Genomic DNA, 18998 nt, shown 5'->3' with positions numbered 1-18998 from the left:
CCCTCCCTAGCCCCTCTTCCGCCTCCAGGAAAAGCAGCTTCTGATACTTTGGGCCCTGGATTCACAGGCACGGAGTTGAGCTTCGTAAGGCATAGAAGTCAGAGTCAGCCCCTCTCTCCTGGGAGCCAGGAAGAATGCATGAGCCAGAGGGGTTGGTTTTAAAACTAAAGAGCCATCTAAGCCTGAGAAGGAAGGGGCTGCACTTCCTAAATCTACTGGGCATTTTCAGATGGGGATGCACTGTTCAGAATTAGGTGCTCAGAGATCCTGGTGTGGTGTGAAGTAGGACTTTCAAGCCAGGCTGGGGAACCGGCCCTGAAGGTCAAGTGCCCAGGTCATTCTTGCCACACAAAGGGCAGATAGGAAGCAAAGAATGAAGGCCTTGGCCCTACCCCTCAGGGCAAGCTCATGGTCTGCATTCAACTGCTACCACCACACCAAAGCTTGTTTTTCCCTGCTCAGCTCTGCAGATTTGGGCCTCCAGTTTTAATTAAGAAATTTCTCTAACTGGGAAGCCCTCAAGGACTCCTATAAGAAGAGGGCAATTTTTGGGTACCACAAGCTTCCCTCAAATGGGACTTCTCTGCATTTAGAGACCCTGGGAGGGGCAGGGGAAGGGCCCAGCTCCTGCCACATGTTTCAATTCATTAGCTCTGGCTTTGGGGGCTACATAAAGAGAAAGGATTACCTGGATCCCCTTGTAAGCAGCAAACAAAGCCAAGTGAGAAACTTAGTACAGTTTAGGGCTGCACTAGCAACCACCTCATTCATGCACAAGCATCGTCCCAGTGAACAGACATTCCTGCGTGGCACACACCATGCTCCCCGAACATGCCAGCAAAGAACTAAAACAGAAATGAAAGAGTGCACCGCTCTACCAAATTCAGAAAGCTCATACCCTGGCGTCTCTGGGCAAACTCTGCACTAAAGCGCCTACAGGATAGGGAGAAAAAAGGAGGCCTTGTCACTGCTTCCGCGCACTCTCTGGGCTGTGCCAATGCGCCAGGGGGCCTCTGCTTAGTTCAGAGTGCGCTGGAGACGGACTTGTGGTCAGGAAAACAATCACATCCTCCTGGATGTCGGTGGGAGTCAGGCACAATGGCCACTTTGTTTCCGAATCAAGTTCAACTCATAATTTAGCCTAATAGTTCGCAACGTTTCTGGGGAGGGCAGCGTGCCTGCTGGAACGGCTTGCATTTTTGTGCTCAGGAGAAACAAGGTAGCTTTATTTTCTCAGAAGCTCTTCAATCAAAACATGTTATGTAATCATAAGTGATAATTGGACCAAATGGCATCACTGTCAGCACCAAAGAATAGGGAGAGAGCACATCTCTGCAAACGACACCCCCGGCTGACATCACCGCTGCCAAATTGGGCAAGAGCGGGAGGCTGGGGGCAGGCGGTTCTCACAATTAGACTGCATGCATGGTAATTATCGCTTCCCGGGACATCTGCTCTTTTCTGTTTTAGTGGAACTTTTAAACGACATCCATGGGTTTCTTCTTCCACCTAAGAGTGTCTGCGTGTACGATAAAAGCAAGCCAAGGTCTGAGATGGGAGCAAGGGGCCAGGGGAACTAGAGCACGGTTCATACGGCAGAATCTGAGATTACACGCAGGGCTCGTTTTCAGGGCATACACGGGCTGTATAATATGTTGCATATTATACAGTGTATACAGAGTATGCATACAAGCACAGACACTGTGTACTTATATATACAGTGGGTTGTATATATATACACGTGGAGGCAATCTGATGCTTTTTTTCACCTTGATTTTCAGTAAAAAACTGAAAAGTAAAGCAATCTCAGAATGTTTTCTTTCTTATTTCACAAGCATGTTTACAGCTGTATTGCTTCAAAACTGAAGATGAGGGGGCAAAAGGCAGAAACCTGCATTGTGGCAAATTCAGCAGAGTGTTAAGTATAGACCCTCCACGGCTGTGAATTCTGCATGAACGCTTAGTTCTAGATGCTCATCCAACACCTGGGCTTTTGCAGAGTGCTGCGCATACTTACTTGACAATTCCCTGCCTCCAAAGGAAAGCAAGTTAAAACACAATACAAGCATTAAAGGCTTCTTTCCAGGCATCTATAAACAGGGTTCGTAACATCAGACGTGAGAGGGACTGCCAACAGTTTCAACCACAGCCAAACCCTGGAGGTTTAGTATTTTTCAGTGGATCTAAATCCTTCCAGATTCAGATTCCTTTGGAAATGTGACTCTGAAAAGCTTTGCTGAGGTGGGAAAGAGCAGAGCGTGTGAGAACATTCACTCACTTTTCAGTCCAATAAACTCTTTATAGTTGGTTGTTAGCAGCTGGCACACAGGATGGAGAGCGAGGAAGGCCATGAGCATGACTGGGAATCTGCAGGGAGGTGTAGGGCTGGGAAGGTGATGGGGTGGGGCCGAAGGCGGGAGGAGCAGAGACAAGAAGGGGTCTCACAGGGCAAGTGGGGCTGTGAAGAGACTCGGGGAAACAAAGCAGAAAGTTTCCATAGGGAAAAAATTTAAGGAGGGAACCTGGCCAAGAGAGCAAGCGAACTGGATAATCAGGAGAGAGGAGGAAGATCAGGCCTGAGCTTGGAGAGGGTACAAGGAAAAGAGGGTGGAGGTGGGAACCTCAGTGAGGGGCCTGCGAGCTCAAGCTTGTGACTCGGTGTTAAGTAATGAGGCAGCTCCAGTGCTAGGGGGGCGGCTGCTGGAGACCCACCCCACACCCACGAGTCGCCACTCCAGGTCCTGTGTTCCCTCTAGGCACAGAAGGACTATGACAGGTCAGCGCTACCTGCAATCCCATAGCCCAGCAGCTCGGCCGTGGACGAGAAAGCTTCGACTCACGTGAAGGTGTGTGGAGTGTTACCGTGGCACGGGCTGTCACCCCACAACAGGCCCCAGGGGTGGCCTGCGCTCAAGCGTTCACCTCCTTACCCACTGCCCCGCACTGGGGTGCTGGGCTGGCAGAGCTAGGGGTGGAACAGAGCACACGATGACCTGAGTTGTACGGGTGAGGGGTCAATGCCAAGGCTCCTGGGCAGCTTCTGAAACGACTGAGGATGTTATGGAAGTCAGTCACCACCCGAGAGGAGTGCAATGTGAGAGCCGACTGGGGGGAAGGCTCAGAGAACTGGTGAGAAACAGTCATTCCAAGCAGCTTCTATAAAGAGAGGTGTGGGTGTGGAGAAACTCAGCTACGTTTAGCCAAGAAATGCACATTTGGAATCGTTTTTAGCGCTGTTAGTCCAACGATGTTCAAAGTGTCCTTGGAGGAAGCGTGGCTTTCTTCAGATTCCAAGATGTGTTATTAAAATGCTCTAGGAGTTTTCAAAAAGTCTTGGGAAACCCAGTGACCCTGGATCCTGGTTGCAGGTGGAAACGGGATGATTTGAGCACTGGTTTAGGACTGTCCTCTAGCAAGATCTGTCTCCCCTATGAGTGGGCTTCAGGGATCCAGTGACACCCCTGGCATTCATGTCAAATTGTGTGTGCATGCATACATTTTTCTAGGGAAGAGAGGTGTGCTTTAATCATATTTTCAAAGATGTCTGTAGTATGAGAGAGACAGGTTGAGACTGAGAGAGGCATTAATTAAGAACCTCTGCTCTAGGATAAGTCCAGGTTTAGGAAGTCTCCGAAGCCATGAGAACTATTTTCAAAACAAAAGAAACTGGATTCTGTCAAATGTAGATCTTTCCATAAGATCACATGGAAAAAACTCAAATGACCTTTTTGGCCAATCCAATATTTATTTGGCTTCCAGAACAGTCTGTAGAGCTGCTCAGTGAAGAAGTGGAGTTGAAAGAAGGGGATCAGGCAGAACTATGGGCAATCCTGAAAGGAGCCTTCCATCTTGAAAATGCTCTTGACTGAGGCCTACGACATAGTCCCTTTTAACAAAATAGAAATACAGTTCCAGACTCAGCTGTTTTAGGTGAGCAGTCAACTATACGGGTGAAAAGTCGAGGGCATGATGAACTGGAGCAGAGGGAAGCGCAAGTAAAGGTGAATAGACTATCACAGAGGACGTCGGCTTCAAGGACACTGCATCTGATGAGCTCTAGGGGATGAGGAGGGAGAGCAGTTCAGGTGGGACAACAGTGTCCTGCTTTGGCGTCAGCACCGCCTGAGACAGGAGATTTCTGAGGGAGGATGGGGAGCTCAGTTTTGGCATGTCAAACTCTGGACGTCTGTGGGTTGGCTATTCTAGCTGGAGGTTCAACTGAGAGGTGGGACTCAGACACAGAACACTAGGAACCATGGCCAATAGGTGGGACATATGAATCAGGGAGAGGGTGTAAGGTGAAAAGAGAGAATGGCCAAAGGTGAGATTCTGAGCACCAACAGCATATGAGGGGCTGGAAGAGGAAGCAGACATGGGGCCCTGAGAAGGAATGGTTGGAGTGGTAGGAGGAGGGCCACAAGAGATTGTTTCCAAAGGGTAAGCAGTAGAATATCATCTAAACCCACACTGTCCAACATGGTCACCACTGGCCGCAGCTGATGAGCACTTGAATTGTGCCTTGTCCACATGGCAATGTAATGTAACTGCAAAATACAGACCTGGTTTTGAAGACCTAGTAAAAATAATAGTTAAAATACGTATAAAATAATGAATTATTTTTATATTGATTACATGTTAAAATGGTATATTTTTTGTATTGGGTTAAAAATATGTTATTAAAATTAAAGTTTACCATTTCTTTTACTTTTTGTAACGTGGCTGCTAGAAAAATCACCTCTGTAGCTTACACTATATTTCTATTGAACAATACTACTACAGAAGAAACGAGTTTGTCCTTTAAACAAGACAAAGAGAGTAGATTGAAACTGGGAACTTGAGTGACCACGTCAGCAGGGACAGAAGGCAGATGGGCTGGCCAGATGAGGCACGGACGAGAAGGGGGCAGGGAGGGGAGGTGAAGGGGGGGATACATGTGTAAACTCCGCCAAAGGACTGTTTCTCTCATGAGCAGAGCTGAGTGGGATGGGAAAGACTGGGATGTGTTTCTTGACTAAGGACATGGATCCAGTTTGGGGCACAGGAGACAGAGGGAAGACGAGAAATGATGAGGGAGCTTGGATAGTAGGAAGGTCAGGGCCCAAGCACCACCATGAATAGGAGGGACTCACCTCCTCTGAGAAGAAGGAAGGAGTGGATGGTTTTGTGGGGTGGAGCATGGGAAGGACTCTGGTGAGGGCAACCAGCACCAGTGTGATCTTCTAGTCAGAGGAGTAGAGGGGTAGGAGAAATACAGGGATGAAGAGCCCAGAGGACTGGAGGGGTGGCATTTAAGGAGGCAAGAAGGGAGGCTGGGAGGGAGCTGAGAGAAAAATGGAGGTGTCTAGGCGTTGGGTATCTTGGTGAGGATGAAGGTCAGGTGTTCTGGGAATGAGAAATCGAGAGGAGAGAAGGTTAAGTCAGCGAGAGGAGCGATGGTTGATGACATAAGCCGCAGTGCGGCAGGAGCTGGGGTCAGCCAGCTGACCACCAGCCAAACAGGGACAGGAAACTGATAAAAGACCGGAACTGGGAGGGGGAAAGATGGCCCGGCACGATGTGAACTTCAAAGGAGTGGATGGGGCTGTTTAGAGCACAACAGTGGCACCAATATGCTTTCCACACACCCACAAGAAGCCCAGTCCTCCATGTCATACACCCATGGACATCATGTCAAGGGGCACAGATTGTGCATCCTAACAACTGCTTCTGCAAAGACCTCAGTTATCACATCTTGACCACACAACAGTAAAAAGTGGGAGGGTAAACGACCCTAGTAGCATGCATTCCCTCTAAATGGAGATCCAAGAGACATTTAAACAGTTGACTAAAATAGTAAGACCCAACTTTGCCACTATCTTCTGAAAGAGACTCCCTCTGGGTAGAAAAGGGCTTACCCATTTGTGATGTGTTCTTTAGCTCCATGTGTGAGTGGGTTTGAGTCAACTGATCCCACTGTAGGAGTATGATTTCCTAGGTGTGTTAATCTATTTAAAAATCATTTTATAGCACTTCATAGCATTCTATAACACCTCTGCATTTTTACACCCTGGCCCATTCTTTGTGATAAAAAGTGAGCAAGCTATTTTCTAATGAATGGAAGGCTCAATTCCTAAAACTACCAATTACATAGTCATTACTTTGCTTGAAACAACACAGAAAGCCAAGAGATCTGAAAAGGGAAAATCATTTATGAAGGTAGCATTAAATTCCCTTAAGAATCACTAACAAACTTTCAGAAGAGTTACATGACTAAGAAACCGGCCTTTGAAGTGATTAATAGATTCTGCACCTTCAGTTCCCTCCACCGTGCTAGAGAATAGGAAACTCGCCACCTTCCACCTGCTCAGGGCAGCTCTGCGTGTAGAACTCTCACAGGATTAAGGGGTGCAGGGAAGAAGAAGACTTCAGCTTGGAGAGAAATGCTCTGGAGTAGCAGGGACTCTCCACCCTACACAGATGCAAACACCCTCCCAGCATGAGGTCTGAGCTTAGCTCACAGGCAACCTGTTTGCAACTGCAGGGCTTTGTACCAAAGTTTATGCCCTTCATGGTCCCTCCACCATGGGATCAGATGCTTTTGACAGATCTCAGTTATGTTAAGTTCAGCAGCACCTGCCAGCACGATTGTCAGTTCTTAGCAGCTCTTCGATACAAGCTCACAAAGCAGCTATTGATCAGTGATGACAAAGGGCTTCTGTCAGGCCAGTGGAGCTGAGGAAAGCGCCAGGAGAGCTGGGCTGTTTATTTGTTGATATCACTACGGATGGGAGCATTGTCTTGCTTCTTCATGTTCATCAAGCCTCAAGCAAACTTGAAATGTGGATTAACTGATTCAATAAAGTATTAAAAAAAAAAATTGGGGCAGTTTCTCCCAGTGGACTTCTGTCCCCAAACATAGCACAAAAGGTACAAAGGAAAACTGGCATTACCTATAGATGGGGATTTGCTTCAACTCAGGGAAATCTAAAACTTTCCATATTTTTAGACTTTGCTACTTGTGAGCATATTCTTTATTTCCCTATAAATCTGCTAAGAAGCTTTGCCTGTAAGATGGGTGTGGTGGCTATAAAAATATAGACTTTTCTTTCAGTCCTTTTTGCCTTGGGTTATTTAAATAGATTTAAACCAAATAAAATTTAATCCCTAATGAACAAGGGGTATGAAGATAGGAAATCATTTAACCAAGAGCAGTTCCATGGCCAGATGGCGCATCATTCAGTTCTACATGGGTCACACCTTCCCCACAATAGTAAGACCACCCATCAGTGCTGGCAAAATGAAGGTAAAAGTGGTCTGCTGACAAAGGACAGATTTGTAGGCCATTTTGAGAACAGATTAATTTACTTAAATAAGCAGAGGAGCAGGTTAAATAAATGTGCCTATTTGTCTACTCACTGAGGAAATACTTGCTCACTATATACCATGTGCAAGGCACGGTGTGAGGCACACAGAGGCCACGGTGACAGACACGGGGCTGGCCCTTGAGAAATGGAGAGTCAGATAGACGACATTTACAAGTTAGTGGAACTTTTAACAATCTTACACCATGGACTCATATATTAAGGAACTATGCATCAAAGGCAGCTATTAATTTGGGAAACAAAAAAAAACACAAAAACAAAACAACCCCCCTTAACATTTCTTTATATAGCCATGATGTACAGTTCTAGTCATAGGATTTTCTTCTTCAGTTCATAAATCTGTTCAAATTGATTCAGAAATGATGTGAGACAGTAGAAGTAGATAAGCTCTAGAGCCTTTCTCATTCAGCCATAAGTACAGTTTAAGAAAAAGTCTGGAAAACGCTAGTGCCAGAGTGGAATTTTGAGGTTATTTGGTGCTGCTGCTGCTGCTAAGTCACTTCAGTCGTGTCTAACTCTGTGCGACCCCACAGATGGCAGCCCACCAGGCTCCCCTGTCCCTGGGATTCTCCAGGCCAGAACACTGGAGTGGGTTACCATTTCCTTCTCCAAGGCATGAAAGTGAAAAGTGAAAGTGAAGTCTAGGACTTGTCAGTTCCGAGAGGAGGGGACCACCATTCAGAGAAGGCTCAGAATCTGCTTCTAATTTTGGTTTATAAAAGCTTCCTGGTTTCCTCAGGAACATATGGCCTAGATTGAGAGTGAATATGCACCAGAGGGACTAAAAGATTAATGTAAGAGTATTCGCAGACTCCTCCTTTATAATCCCCTGCTAAGAATAGCTCTGGCGCTGCCACCTCAGAGTTTCCTTGTGCTGAGTAGCTGAGATGGATGGGCGGCGAGGTTGCCTGCTGGGGGAAGGCAGTCTGTGGAGTGGAAAATACTCTTTTCCCTGCCCTTCACTCTGGGTGATTGGGAGAAGGATTCCACCCAGCATACAATGCCCTCCCCCCTACCCAGTACTGTCTAGGGGGTGCTCACACCATCCTCTCCAGAGTGAGGTTCTAGAGGGTGGGGGAGGACAAAGACCACCCTTCAGGATCCTGATCTGTCTGTAGATCCACAAGTGGGGGTTACTAAAAGCTAATGAGATGCTGGCAGCCAAATGTGGGTGAACATTGCAACGGGCCAGTGGTGCCCAGGGATGAGTCCCTCCCTGTCCATGGGAACTGTTGGAGGCACTACTCATTCAGCCACATGAAGGGAAGCTTGTAGCATGTGTGCCTGAGCACGGAAATTGCCTGACCCTCTAGATCCCTCCTAAACACTCACTGTCACACTCCCTGCCAAAGGGGACAACGACCCTCAGTGCCACAGAGATGGAGCTTAGGAGTAAGGGTCTCTCCACTTAGCGCTGGTGTTCGCAATTGCCTAAAGGCAGAATCCTTTAACCTGAGGGCTGGAAGGGACCAGGGCTACCAACTGCTTAGAGACAGATTATGGATATAAAGACAAGATGCTGACAAAATCATAGACTGATATTTAATCCATGGGTGTCAGCGACTGGAAATCAACCTAAATCTTGTTAGAAGTTTATCCATTCATTCAACAAATATTTATGGAGTGCTGGTACTGTTATCAATTTGGGGATCAAGCAGTATATCAGAAATTTGGCTTTCACAGAGTTGACATCCTAGTTGGATGAGGGGATTTAGGAGAATCGAATTTGGCAAATAACAAAGGCCTGTGATTGTTCAACTCTTAGGGCAATCCTCAGACCTCCAACAAACATGAGTAGGATGAAAAAGCAGTGGCATTAATCCCACTTCTGACACCAATCCCAGTTCTGATCGTCTGAAGCCCTTGCCAGAATACAGTGAGCTGCTTTCCTGGATTATTTACTGTGGTTTTAGATGTAAGAGAATAATCCAAGGGCAGCTAAATTTTGTACTGACTCTCACCAAGCCAATTCTTTTTATAAAAGTTAGAGAGATTCCAGAACCAAAAAACTAGGAAAATGGAAACATGTGGAAGGTTTCAAATGTTGGAGAGGTAGTGGTAGTGATAATAAAGTTGATATAAAACTCTGCCATCAACTAACTTTTGCTTTAAAAAATAGCCAAGATAGAGACTGATTTCAAAGTAAAAAATTTTAACTGTGAGGATTTCTACTTTAAAATATGGTTACCATCCCACTGAAGAAAAAGTCCAGAATTAGATGCCTTCACTGGGTGAATTCTACCAAACACTTGAAGAAGAATTAACACCAATCCTTCTCAGACTCCTCCAAAAAACCAAAGAGGAGAGAACACTCCCAAACTCATTTTATGAGACCAGCATTAACCTGATACCAAAAACAGAAAAGGACATTACCAGAAAAGTAGAGGCCAAAATCTCTGATGAATACAGGTGTAAACATTCTCAATAAAATACTAGCAAACTGAATTCAGCAGCACATTACTAGAATCATTCACCATGAATAATGGGATTTATCTTGGGGATGCAAGGATGGTTCAACCTATGCAAGTCAAGCAATGTGATACATCATGTTAAAAGAATGAAAGGAAGGAAATAAATGATCATCTCAATAAACATGGAAAAAGCATTTTACAAAATTCAACATCCATGCATAATAAAAACTTTTAACAAATTAGAAATAGAAGGAACATATCTCAACAAAATGAAGGCCACATAAGACAGGCCCATAGCGAATATCATACTTAGTGGTGGAAGGTTAAAAGCTTTTCCTCTAAGATCAGGAATAAGACACGGGTGCCTCTTGCACCATTCCTATTCAACATAGTTGGAAGTCTTAGCTAGAGTACTCAGGTAAGAAAAAGAAATACAAGTATCAGAACTGGATAAATTATCTCTATTTTTAGATAACATGTTTTTATATATAGAAAATCCTAAAGATAATCATAAACCTGTTAAATCTAATCAATGATTTCAGTAAAGTTACATGATACAAATTAACAGAGAAAAATCAGTAGTGTTTCTATACACTAACAACAAATTTTCAGAGAAAGAAAGAAATCAGTCACATTTACAAGAGCATCAAAAACAAAATACTTAGGAATAAATTTAACTATGCAGGTGAAAATCTCTACTCTGAAAACTATGAGAGACTGATGAAAGAAATTAAAGAAGAAGCAAGTCAATGTGAAGGTACATCACGTTCATGCATTAGAAGAATGTTGTTAAATTGTCACTACTACAAAAGTCATCTATAGATTTAATGCACAAGCACAAAAGGACAAGCAATAAAATAAAAAATAAACAGGCGGAACTACAGTAAACTAAAAAGCTTCTGCACAACAGAAGAAATCATCAACAAAGTGAAGAGACAATCTATGGATTGGGGAAATTATTTGCAAACCATATATTGATAAGGAGTTAACAACCAAAATGTATTATAAAACTCATACAACTCAAAAGCAAAAAAATCCAAATAATCTAATTTAAAAATGGGCACAGGACCTGAATAGACATTTCTCCAAAGAAGATCCATGGAAGGACAATAAGTACATGAGAGGATGCTCAACACCACTAGTTGTTAGAGAAATACAAACTGAAACCACAGTGAGAGATCACCTCATGACCATTAGAATGGCCATCATCAAAAAGAGATAAATGCCAGCATGGGTGTGAAGGAAACGGAGTCCCTGTGCACTGGGAATGTAAACTAACACAGCCACTATGGAAAAAAGTATGGAGGAGACTCAGAATTACCCAATGATCTGGCAATTATGCTTCTGGAATATTTAAAGGAAATGAAAAATACTAAATTGAAAATACAACTGTACCCCTAAATTCACAGCAGCATTATTTACAGTAGCCAAGACATGGAAACAACCTAAGTGCCCATCAATGAAGGAAATGGAAAAAGAAGTTATGGTACACACACACACACACACACACACACACACAATTTCTAGTTATCCATAATTTATAAGTAAACTACATCAAACTGGTGCTAAGACAATTTAAGTATTAACAACTAACTTTTCTAATTCAGATTTTTTTTTTTTTTTAAGAAAAATGACCTTGCCAGTCTGAGAGAAACAGAACATGCTAGAAGGAAGCCCAAGGCCTTTCTGAGAGAAGAAAAAATATGCTTTAGTATGGTATTTTGATTTGCAATTTGTGACTATAAGTTATATAGCTTCTGAGGTGAGAAAACAAGACCGGAGGGTTGAGTCTCTCCTTCTTTTAGTAAAAGGTGGAAGATGCTATAATAGGCAAGATGATGCTATAAAGATGGTGCGGAAACAGAAAGGGTTAAGTCCCACATTCTTTCATTCGTCCCTGGACAGAGCCCCAGAAGCTGCAAGCCTCAGCACTCGTTAATAAAGAACCCTGAAAAAATACAGACTGCTGACTCAGGTGCATTGAGAAAACAATCCCTAAGCTAACAATTACATCCACTTAGAAAAATAAAAGTTAGTAAATACTTTAATGCCAATTTCCATACAAATAATTCAATTTGTATTTATTTTTTCTTTCATCATAAATTTGGGGTTTTGTCTGAATGCGGGTTACAACTGAATATATTAAGTAAGAACCTCCGTTATTACTATTCCCCATGCAGATGGTTAATGTAAGCAGTGAAGTGAGGAAAAGGTGGGGACATGGCCCCACTGGGTACCACTGGGAAGACTAATGCGTGGCCAGCATATTTGGATTTTAATAAAAGACGGTATCCCACACATCTGGAGATACTGTTAGATCCTATCTAGAAAGTAAGAAAATGCCTTTTGTGATTCACCTCTGTGGTGATCACCCAGTTACCATGGGATGCAAAAACAGGTTGCATGATAATTCTGATCCATACTAAAGACTGGATATTGATACCAAACAATTCTATAGTTTTAAGTTTCTAATTTCTTGATTTTGTCTTAATGTGAAAATAAAAATCTCTGGAGATGGGCCAAAATGTTGAAATGTTATTGATTTTAAAAAGCTGTAATTCTCATCTCTAATGAGCCGATTCTTATGGTACCCCTAGACAGTGATGTAAAAACTATGGCTCATCAAAACTGTTCCACTTAAACTAGGTAAGGTTTAAAGTGTCTCTAATAACTCTTGATATTGATTTGGATGTATTTACTGATGTCTTTGATTATATATATATACCGTTATAATATTAGGTAATAAATACCTGTACATATCCAGAAGCATTAAGGGCGATAATTGCTCAATATTAAAGTGGCCTGAATTTCTCTTTGGTGATAATGATATTAGTTTCCATAAGGAAAATATTCAAGGAGAATGGGCCGGTGTTTTCTGTGTGTCCTTCCATATCTCCCGTCTACCCTTCTGCTCTGCTCTCTGCCCTCCATGGCTGCCTGCCACAGACTGCATCAAGGCACGGCCTTGCCCTTCAGGCACAGACTGCATTCAGCTAGAGAGAAGCAGCAGGAGGCCAGCAGGCGAGGAGAGAACGCAGCTGATGCCTCCATTCCCTCAACACCTCCTTTCTGGGACTCAGATTAATTACCTGCAACCCTCCCCTCAGGTCTCAGCTCCTGGAAGGTGGCCTGCTCCTATAGCCACCTTCTCCATACCTGGGCAACAGCTTCCTGCCCTTGCCCTTCTAGTCGTTATCACCGCCGAGGTGCCACACCACCTTCTCAATCCTGCCCACGTCGCTGTCTTTTCATTAAGCGCTCCCCGAATGACTTCCTTTGCAGAGTATCTCTCTCTCTTGCTGAGGCCACAGCTGACACAGGGAGTTCCGACCAAGTGTGAAAGATTTAGGCTATTTTTGTCACTGCCTACCAATCTTACGAAATTCTATCTAAGATACCAGAAGTCCTATATTCTTATGGTCTTTGAAGCCAACTTCAGGGAGCTTGAGCCAAGAATCAAAACCAGAAAAGAAAGATTTCTGATGTTTTAGACAAGACTATCCAACATACAACACGGTGCATCAAAGACAGGGGGAAAAAAGCTCCTATTAAAAGAAAGCAGAAAAAGACTCACATTTAAAATATCAATACAACTTCATGACTTTAAAAAGAGTCAGTTTTTTCATTTTAGGTCTACAATAATTTAAGCAATATCCAGTCATTTGGGGGAACAAATTAATGTGCCCTCAATAGAGACCAGATTCCCTGCTTGGGACAGGAAAACCAGAGATCTGAGTGTTAGATGAGACTTCTGGACTTCCCTCAGCCATGTGCCACATGTGACTGCTGAGTGGAAGGCTGACCCAACAGCTTACCAAGACTGGGGCCTGGCTAGACAGGTGTGGCGGCACCAAGGAGGCCAGGCATCCAGTGCACCAGAGCAAAGCTGAAGTGAGGGGCCAGGATGCTTGGGGATCACCTGGAAGGGACTACGCATCAATAGGGGTAGCCTAGTATTCTTTTGAAAGCATTTACCATTTCTCTCAGCTTTCCCACCTCTCAAAAGACTGAAACTGAAGATCATATGGCTTTTGAAAAACAGGAACTCATAAGGTTATAGAATTATACCGAAACACATAACCCAAAGCCTCCCAGCTACTTAATCTATGACTATCATGAATTTCAGGAATTAGGAATTCAGTTGCTTAAAAACTGATGGATGCATAATGTACAGCTGCCTTCAAGGCATTGTTCTCAACATAACAGATGCTGCACTCCTCTCACAGGTTCTAAGGTGGAAAGGGATGTAAACGGAATGCAGAACTGCCTGAAACACTGACGGGAGGCAAGATAAGTCCCCTGCCCTGAGTGGGTGTTCTGAGCCTAGGTCTCTGGTGATCCTTGAGTATTTATCTCCCATTAGTCTTACTGGTGCACGTTTTGGCACAGGTGTTAGAACAGGCACAGGAGGGTATTTGCAGGTACATACAGGAGGGAATGGTGAAGGGAAGGTCAAGGCCACTCCTGCAGGGCTTGAAGTAGTCAAAGGGAGTGGTGTCAGGGCTGACAGTCCTCAATATCCCCAGGGAGAACCTGGGTGCCACCTGGTCCCCTGGGCCCGACATCCGAGGCCCAGAGCATTTGCCTCTGTCTCGAGCCAGGTGCTGGACTCCATGGAGCACATTTTGTACCCCAGGTGAGCTTTGCCTGCCTGATACTGGGAGGAGCTCCCCCAACCCCAAGGGCCCGGTACTATCCCCCTTCCCTGTCTCATCCTGCTTTCTCACACATTCTCTGAATGCCTGTCTTGCCTGGCGCCTCTTTCTTCTGCAGTTCAGAAGCTGTCTATAGTCCTGTCTCTAAGATTCAAGCTCCCCTAAATTACTGACCAGGATTGGGGAGGACTGCTGTTCTCAGTTCTGATTAGGAACAGACTTGTCCCCATGAAGGCTGCTAACTCAGACACTACTTACTGCTCCTTCTCCCTTGGCCCCTTCCTGGTGTGGGCCTGCTTAGCTCCCAGCATGCTGTGCAGCTGGAACCCTAGAGTGGTTACAGCCCCCTCCGGGAACTGATGCTGTCAAGGCCTTTTTAAGTTATCAAAGACGCTGCTATCTATAGAAAAGGCTTGACTACTCCTCTGCTGCTAAGTCACTTCAGTCGTGTCTGACTCTGGGCAACCCCATAGACGGCAGCCCACCAGGCTCCCCCATCCCTGGGATTCTCCAGGCAAGAACACTGGAGTGGGTTGCCATTTCCTTCTCCAATGCATGAGAGTGAAAAGTGAAAGTTAAGTTGCTCAGCCGTGTCTGACTTTTTAATGACCCCATGGACTGCAGCCCACCAGGCTCCTCCGTCCATGGGATTTTCCAGGCAAGAGTACTGGAGTGGGGTGCCATTGCCTTCTCCAGCTGAGCTACTAGGGAAGTAGTTTGTTTTTATATGCCAGTAAAGTATTTGTTTTTATATGCCAGTAAAGTACTAAAATGGGCTTCCCTGGTGGTTTGGATGGTAAAGAATCTGCCTGCAATGCAGGAGACCTGGGTTCAATCCCTGGGTTGGGAAGATCCCCCAGAGTAGGTCATGGCAACCCCCTCCAGTATTCTTGCCTGGAGAATCCCATGGATAGAGGAGCCTGGCGGGCTGCAGTCCAGGGGGTCGCAAAGAGTTGGATACGGCTGAGCGACTAAGCACAGCACAGCACTAAGTACTAAACTGCCTACCCCTGGTAGGCACAACACCATGAAGCATTTTTTACCATTGGTATTTAAAAAAAAGTTAATTCTACACATGCTAATCTATGATGATCTTGTGTGATGAAGAAAATAAGGCAGCTTCAAAATTCTGGATTTTAAGACTCAAAATTTTTAGGGTCCTCTCTACCTTTACCCAGAGAAGGCAATGGCACCCCACTCCAGTACTCTTGCCTGGAAAATCCCATGGGTGGAGGAGCCTGGTAGGCTGCAGTCCATGGGGTCGCTAAGAGTCAGACATGACTGAGCGACTTCACTTTCACTTTTCACTTTCATGCATTGGAGAAGGAAACGGCAACCCACTCCAGTGTTCTTGCCTAGAGAATCCCATGGACGGAGGAGCCTGGTGGGCTGCCATCTATGGGGTCGCACAGAGTTGGACACGACTAATGTGACTTAGCAGCAGCAGCAGCAGCTATCTTTACCTTTCTTGCCGTGCTTAGTCACTCAGTTGTGTCCAACTCTTTGCCACCCTTTGGACTGTAGACTCCCAGACTCCTCTTTCCATGGGATTTTTCAGGCGAGGATATTGGAGTGGGCTGCTGTTTCCTTCTCCAGGGGATCGTCCCGACCCAGGGATCAAACTTGCATCTCCTGTGTCTCCTGCACTGCAGGTGGATTCTTTACCACTGAGCCAGCTTTCTTACCTCTTCCTAAACTGGGCAGGTATGAGATTTTTATAGACCTGCCCAAAGAGACAGCAAGACCAAAAGAGGTTCAAGTGAACCTCACTATAGGTTAGAAACTAGCTATAGTGTTTGGATTTAGGAATGTGATTAGATTTCTATGTCTTACTGGCCAGTCCAAATCTCAACATGATGAATCACTAGGTTGTAGCAATTAGCCAGAAGCAAGCTTGAAATAATAGCCAAGTCAACTCATTTCATAATGTTATGTGAAATTGGAGAAGTTGGGTAATGCTTTTTATTAAGCATGTATAATTTAGGCCAAGTGTTTTTTAGAGTGGATTATTTAGGTGTGGGGGGAAGAGCTTCCCTGGTGGCTCAGATGGTAAAGAATCTGCCTGTAATGTGGGATCTTCCCTGTGTTGGGAAGATCTCCTGGAGGAGAGCATGGCAACCCATTCCAGTATTCTTGCCTGGAGAATCCTGATGCCAAGGAGCCTGGTGGGCTATAGTCCATGGGGTTGCAAAGAACTGGACATGACTGAGGGGCTAAGCACAGCACATGTAGGTGGGAGGCTTATTCATGTACTATGTGCTTATGAACTTTTAAAATTTTTCTTTATTCTTAGAATTAGGTCCTTTAAAAACATTTCCTCTTTGTGGCCACTAAAAAACCATGTTGCAAGCAAAATAAATTATAATTTACAGATTATTGCAGAAAAATCTCTAAAATGTTTAATCAAAAGAGAACTCTGAACCCCTCTAGTAACATTTAACAAAGATGCCAGGGAAGAATTAGGAATTTTTTGCATCAGTTCAATCTTCTTGCCTGTAGCACACCCACCATTTATCAGGCTTATTTTAACATCTGGCACTGGACTGATGCAGGAGGGGAAATGCTATTTTATTTCTTTGTATTTAAATTTCCACCTAATAGTAAAAGGTAATAGAGAAGATTTATTAAATATCTACTATCACTTCACGGGAAATAGATGGGGAAACAGTAGAAACAGTGTCAGACTTTATTTTTGGGGGCTCCAAAATCACTGCAGATGGTGATCGCAGCCATGAAATTAAAAGACGCTTACTCCTTGGAAGAAAAGTTATGAACAACCTAGATAGTATATTCAAAAGCAGAGACATTACTTTGCCAACAAAGGTCCATCTAGTCAAGGCTATGGTTTTTCCAGTAGTCATGTATGGGTGTGAGAGTTGGACTGTGAAGAAAGCTGAGGGCCGAAGAATTGATGCTTTTGAACTGTGGTGTTGGAGAAGACTCTTGCGAGTCCCTTGGACTGCAAGGAGATCCAACCAGTCCATTCTGAAGGAGATCAACCTTGGGATTTCTTTGGAAGGAATGATGCTAAAGCTGAAGCTCCAGTACTTTGGCCACCTCATGTGAAGAGTTGACTCATTGGAAAAGACTCTGATGCTGGGAGGTATTGGGGGCAGGAGGAGAAGGGGACGACCGAGGATGAGATGGCTGGATGGCATCACTGACTCGATGGACGTGAGTTTGAGTGAACTCCGGGAGTTGGTGATGGACAGGGATGCCTGGTGTGCTGCGATTGGGGTCGCAAAGAGTCGGACACGACTGAGCAACTGAACTGAACTGAACTATTCAGAAAGCCATGAAAGTGAAAGTGTTAGTTGCTCAGTCGTGCCCAACTTTTTGTGATCCCATGGACTGTGGCCCACCAGGCTCCTCTGTCCGTGGGATTTTCCAGGCAAGGATGCTGAGTGATTTGCCATTTCCTTCTCCAGGGGATCTTCCCTACTCAGGGATCAAGCCCGGGTCTCCTGCACTGCAGGCAGATTCTTTACCGACTGAGCTACCAGGAAACCCGTGCTAAATGCAAAACAACCTGAATCCTGCTAATAATACATCATGGGACCAGGGTACTTGTGAACACTGAACCTATGTCAACGGAAAGAGCCCACACAGAAGTCTTAAACATTTTTGAGATCCATGAAATTCTGTTTACATGCTAGAGTTTTTATTCACTCTTTATCCTCCTTAGTATGAATATGGTAGATTAAGTAATCGTAGTAATTACGAACTTTTTTAAAAAAAGAAATGCTAACGTATTTTACCAAGACTTACAATAGCACATCAGAAAGGCCCAAAATAAAAAGAGAAACTCTCATTCTACACAGAGGATCCATAGCAACGAAATCACTTTGGTTAGGCCTGGAATGATCAAACAAGCCTGAACAAATCTGGGCGGGTGAAGACACAGTTAGAGAAGGCACACCAAGTAGTATGGTGTAGTGCAGAGACTGGCAGAATGGGAGATTATCTTTCACAGCCCACAAGTATTCCTCCAGGACTTTAGAAGCCTGCTTTCCCTTCTACCTCCCAAGTCAGCATGCTCCCTGCCATCAGCCATCACGTTCACATTCAAGATCGGTTTGGGCTGTCCTGACAACCTCTCTAGGCAAAGGGAAGCCTGGTAGTCTCATCAAATCTCACGTCTCATCAAGTCATTTTCCATACACAACTTCTGCAAACTGTAACCCACCCTTCCCTCATATTGAAGGCTGTGGGAAACTTCCCTCAGCTCAAGCCTGTGTACAGGTGAAGACTCTGCATACACATAAATAAAGACGGGCCTAAGTAGCAACTCTGGGGGCAAAGAAAAAACACACTCTGGTTTCAATGAGTTTCTTGCCGTCAGGCGTCATAAATGCAAGCAAACCTGGAGACAGCATACCTTTCTTCCACCGAAACTTCTTTCATTTGCTGGTGCGGTTTGGTGCCTTCCATTTCCCTGATGCTCACAGCATAGACCTTGGTGGTGTAGTCAATAGCCTTTTCTCTAGCGACATCACTGTCATAGCCTCAAACGACAGAAAGACGCGGGAGGAGAGTCGGTTTGTGATGGTGCAGGAGGGGGTGGAGGAAGG

General features: G+C 44.6%; 1 protein-coding gene across 4 annotated transcripts in view; it reads right to left on the bottom strand.

Annotated features, from left to right (window-relative positions):
- Nucleotides 1–18998, bottom strand: part of EML6 (echinoderm microtubule associated protein like 6) — a 287813-nt gene that overhangs the window by 21855 nt on the left and 246960 nt on the right. For all 4 annotated transcript variants that reach the window (XM_018055247.1, XM_018055248.1, XM_018055249.1 and 1 more), the window contains exon 28: nucleotides 18806–18932. In XM_018055247.1, the coding sequence (XP_017910736.1) occupies nucleotides 18806–18932 (127 nt within the window). The remainder of the gene's footprint in view (nucleotides 1–18805; nucleotides 18933–18998) is intronic.

Source organism: Capra hircus, chromosome 11, assembly GCF_001704415.2.
Source record: "Capra hircus breed San Clemente chromosome 11, ASM170441v1, whole genome shotgun sequence".
Lineage (NCBI taxonomy): Eukaryota > Metazoa > Chordata > Mammalia > Artiodactyla > Bovidae > Capra > Capra hircus.
Note: the sequence above shows the minus strand (reverse complement) of the source record. Positions and strands in the feature narration are given on the sequence as shown.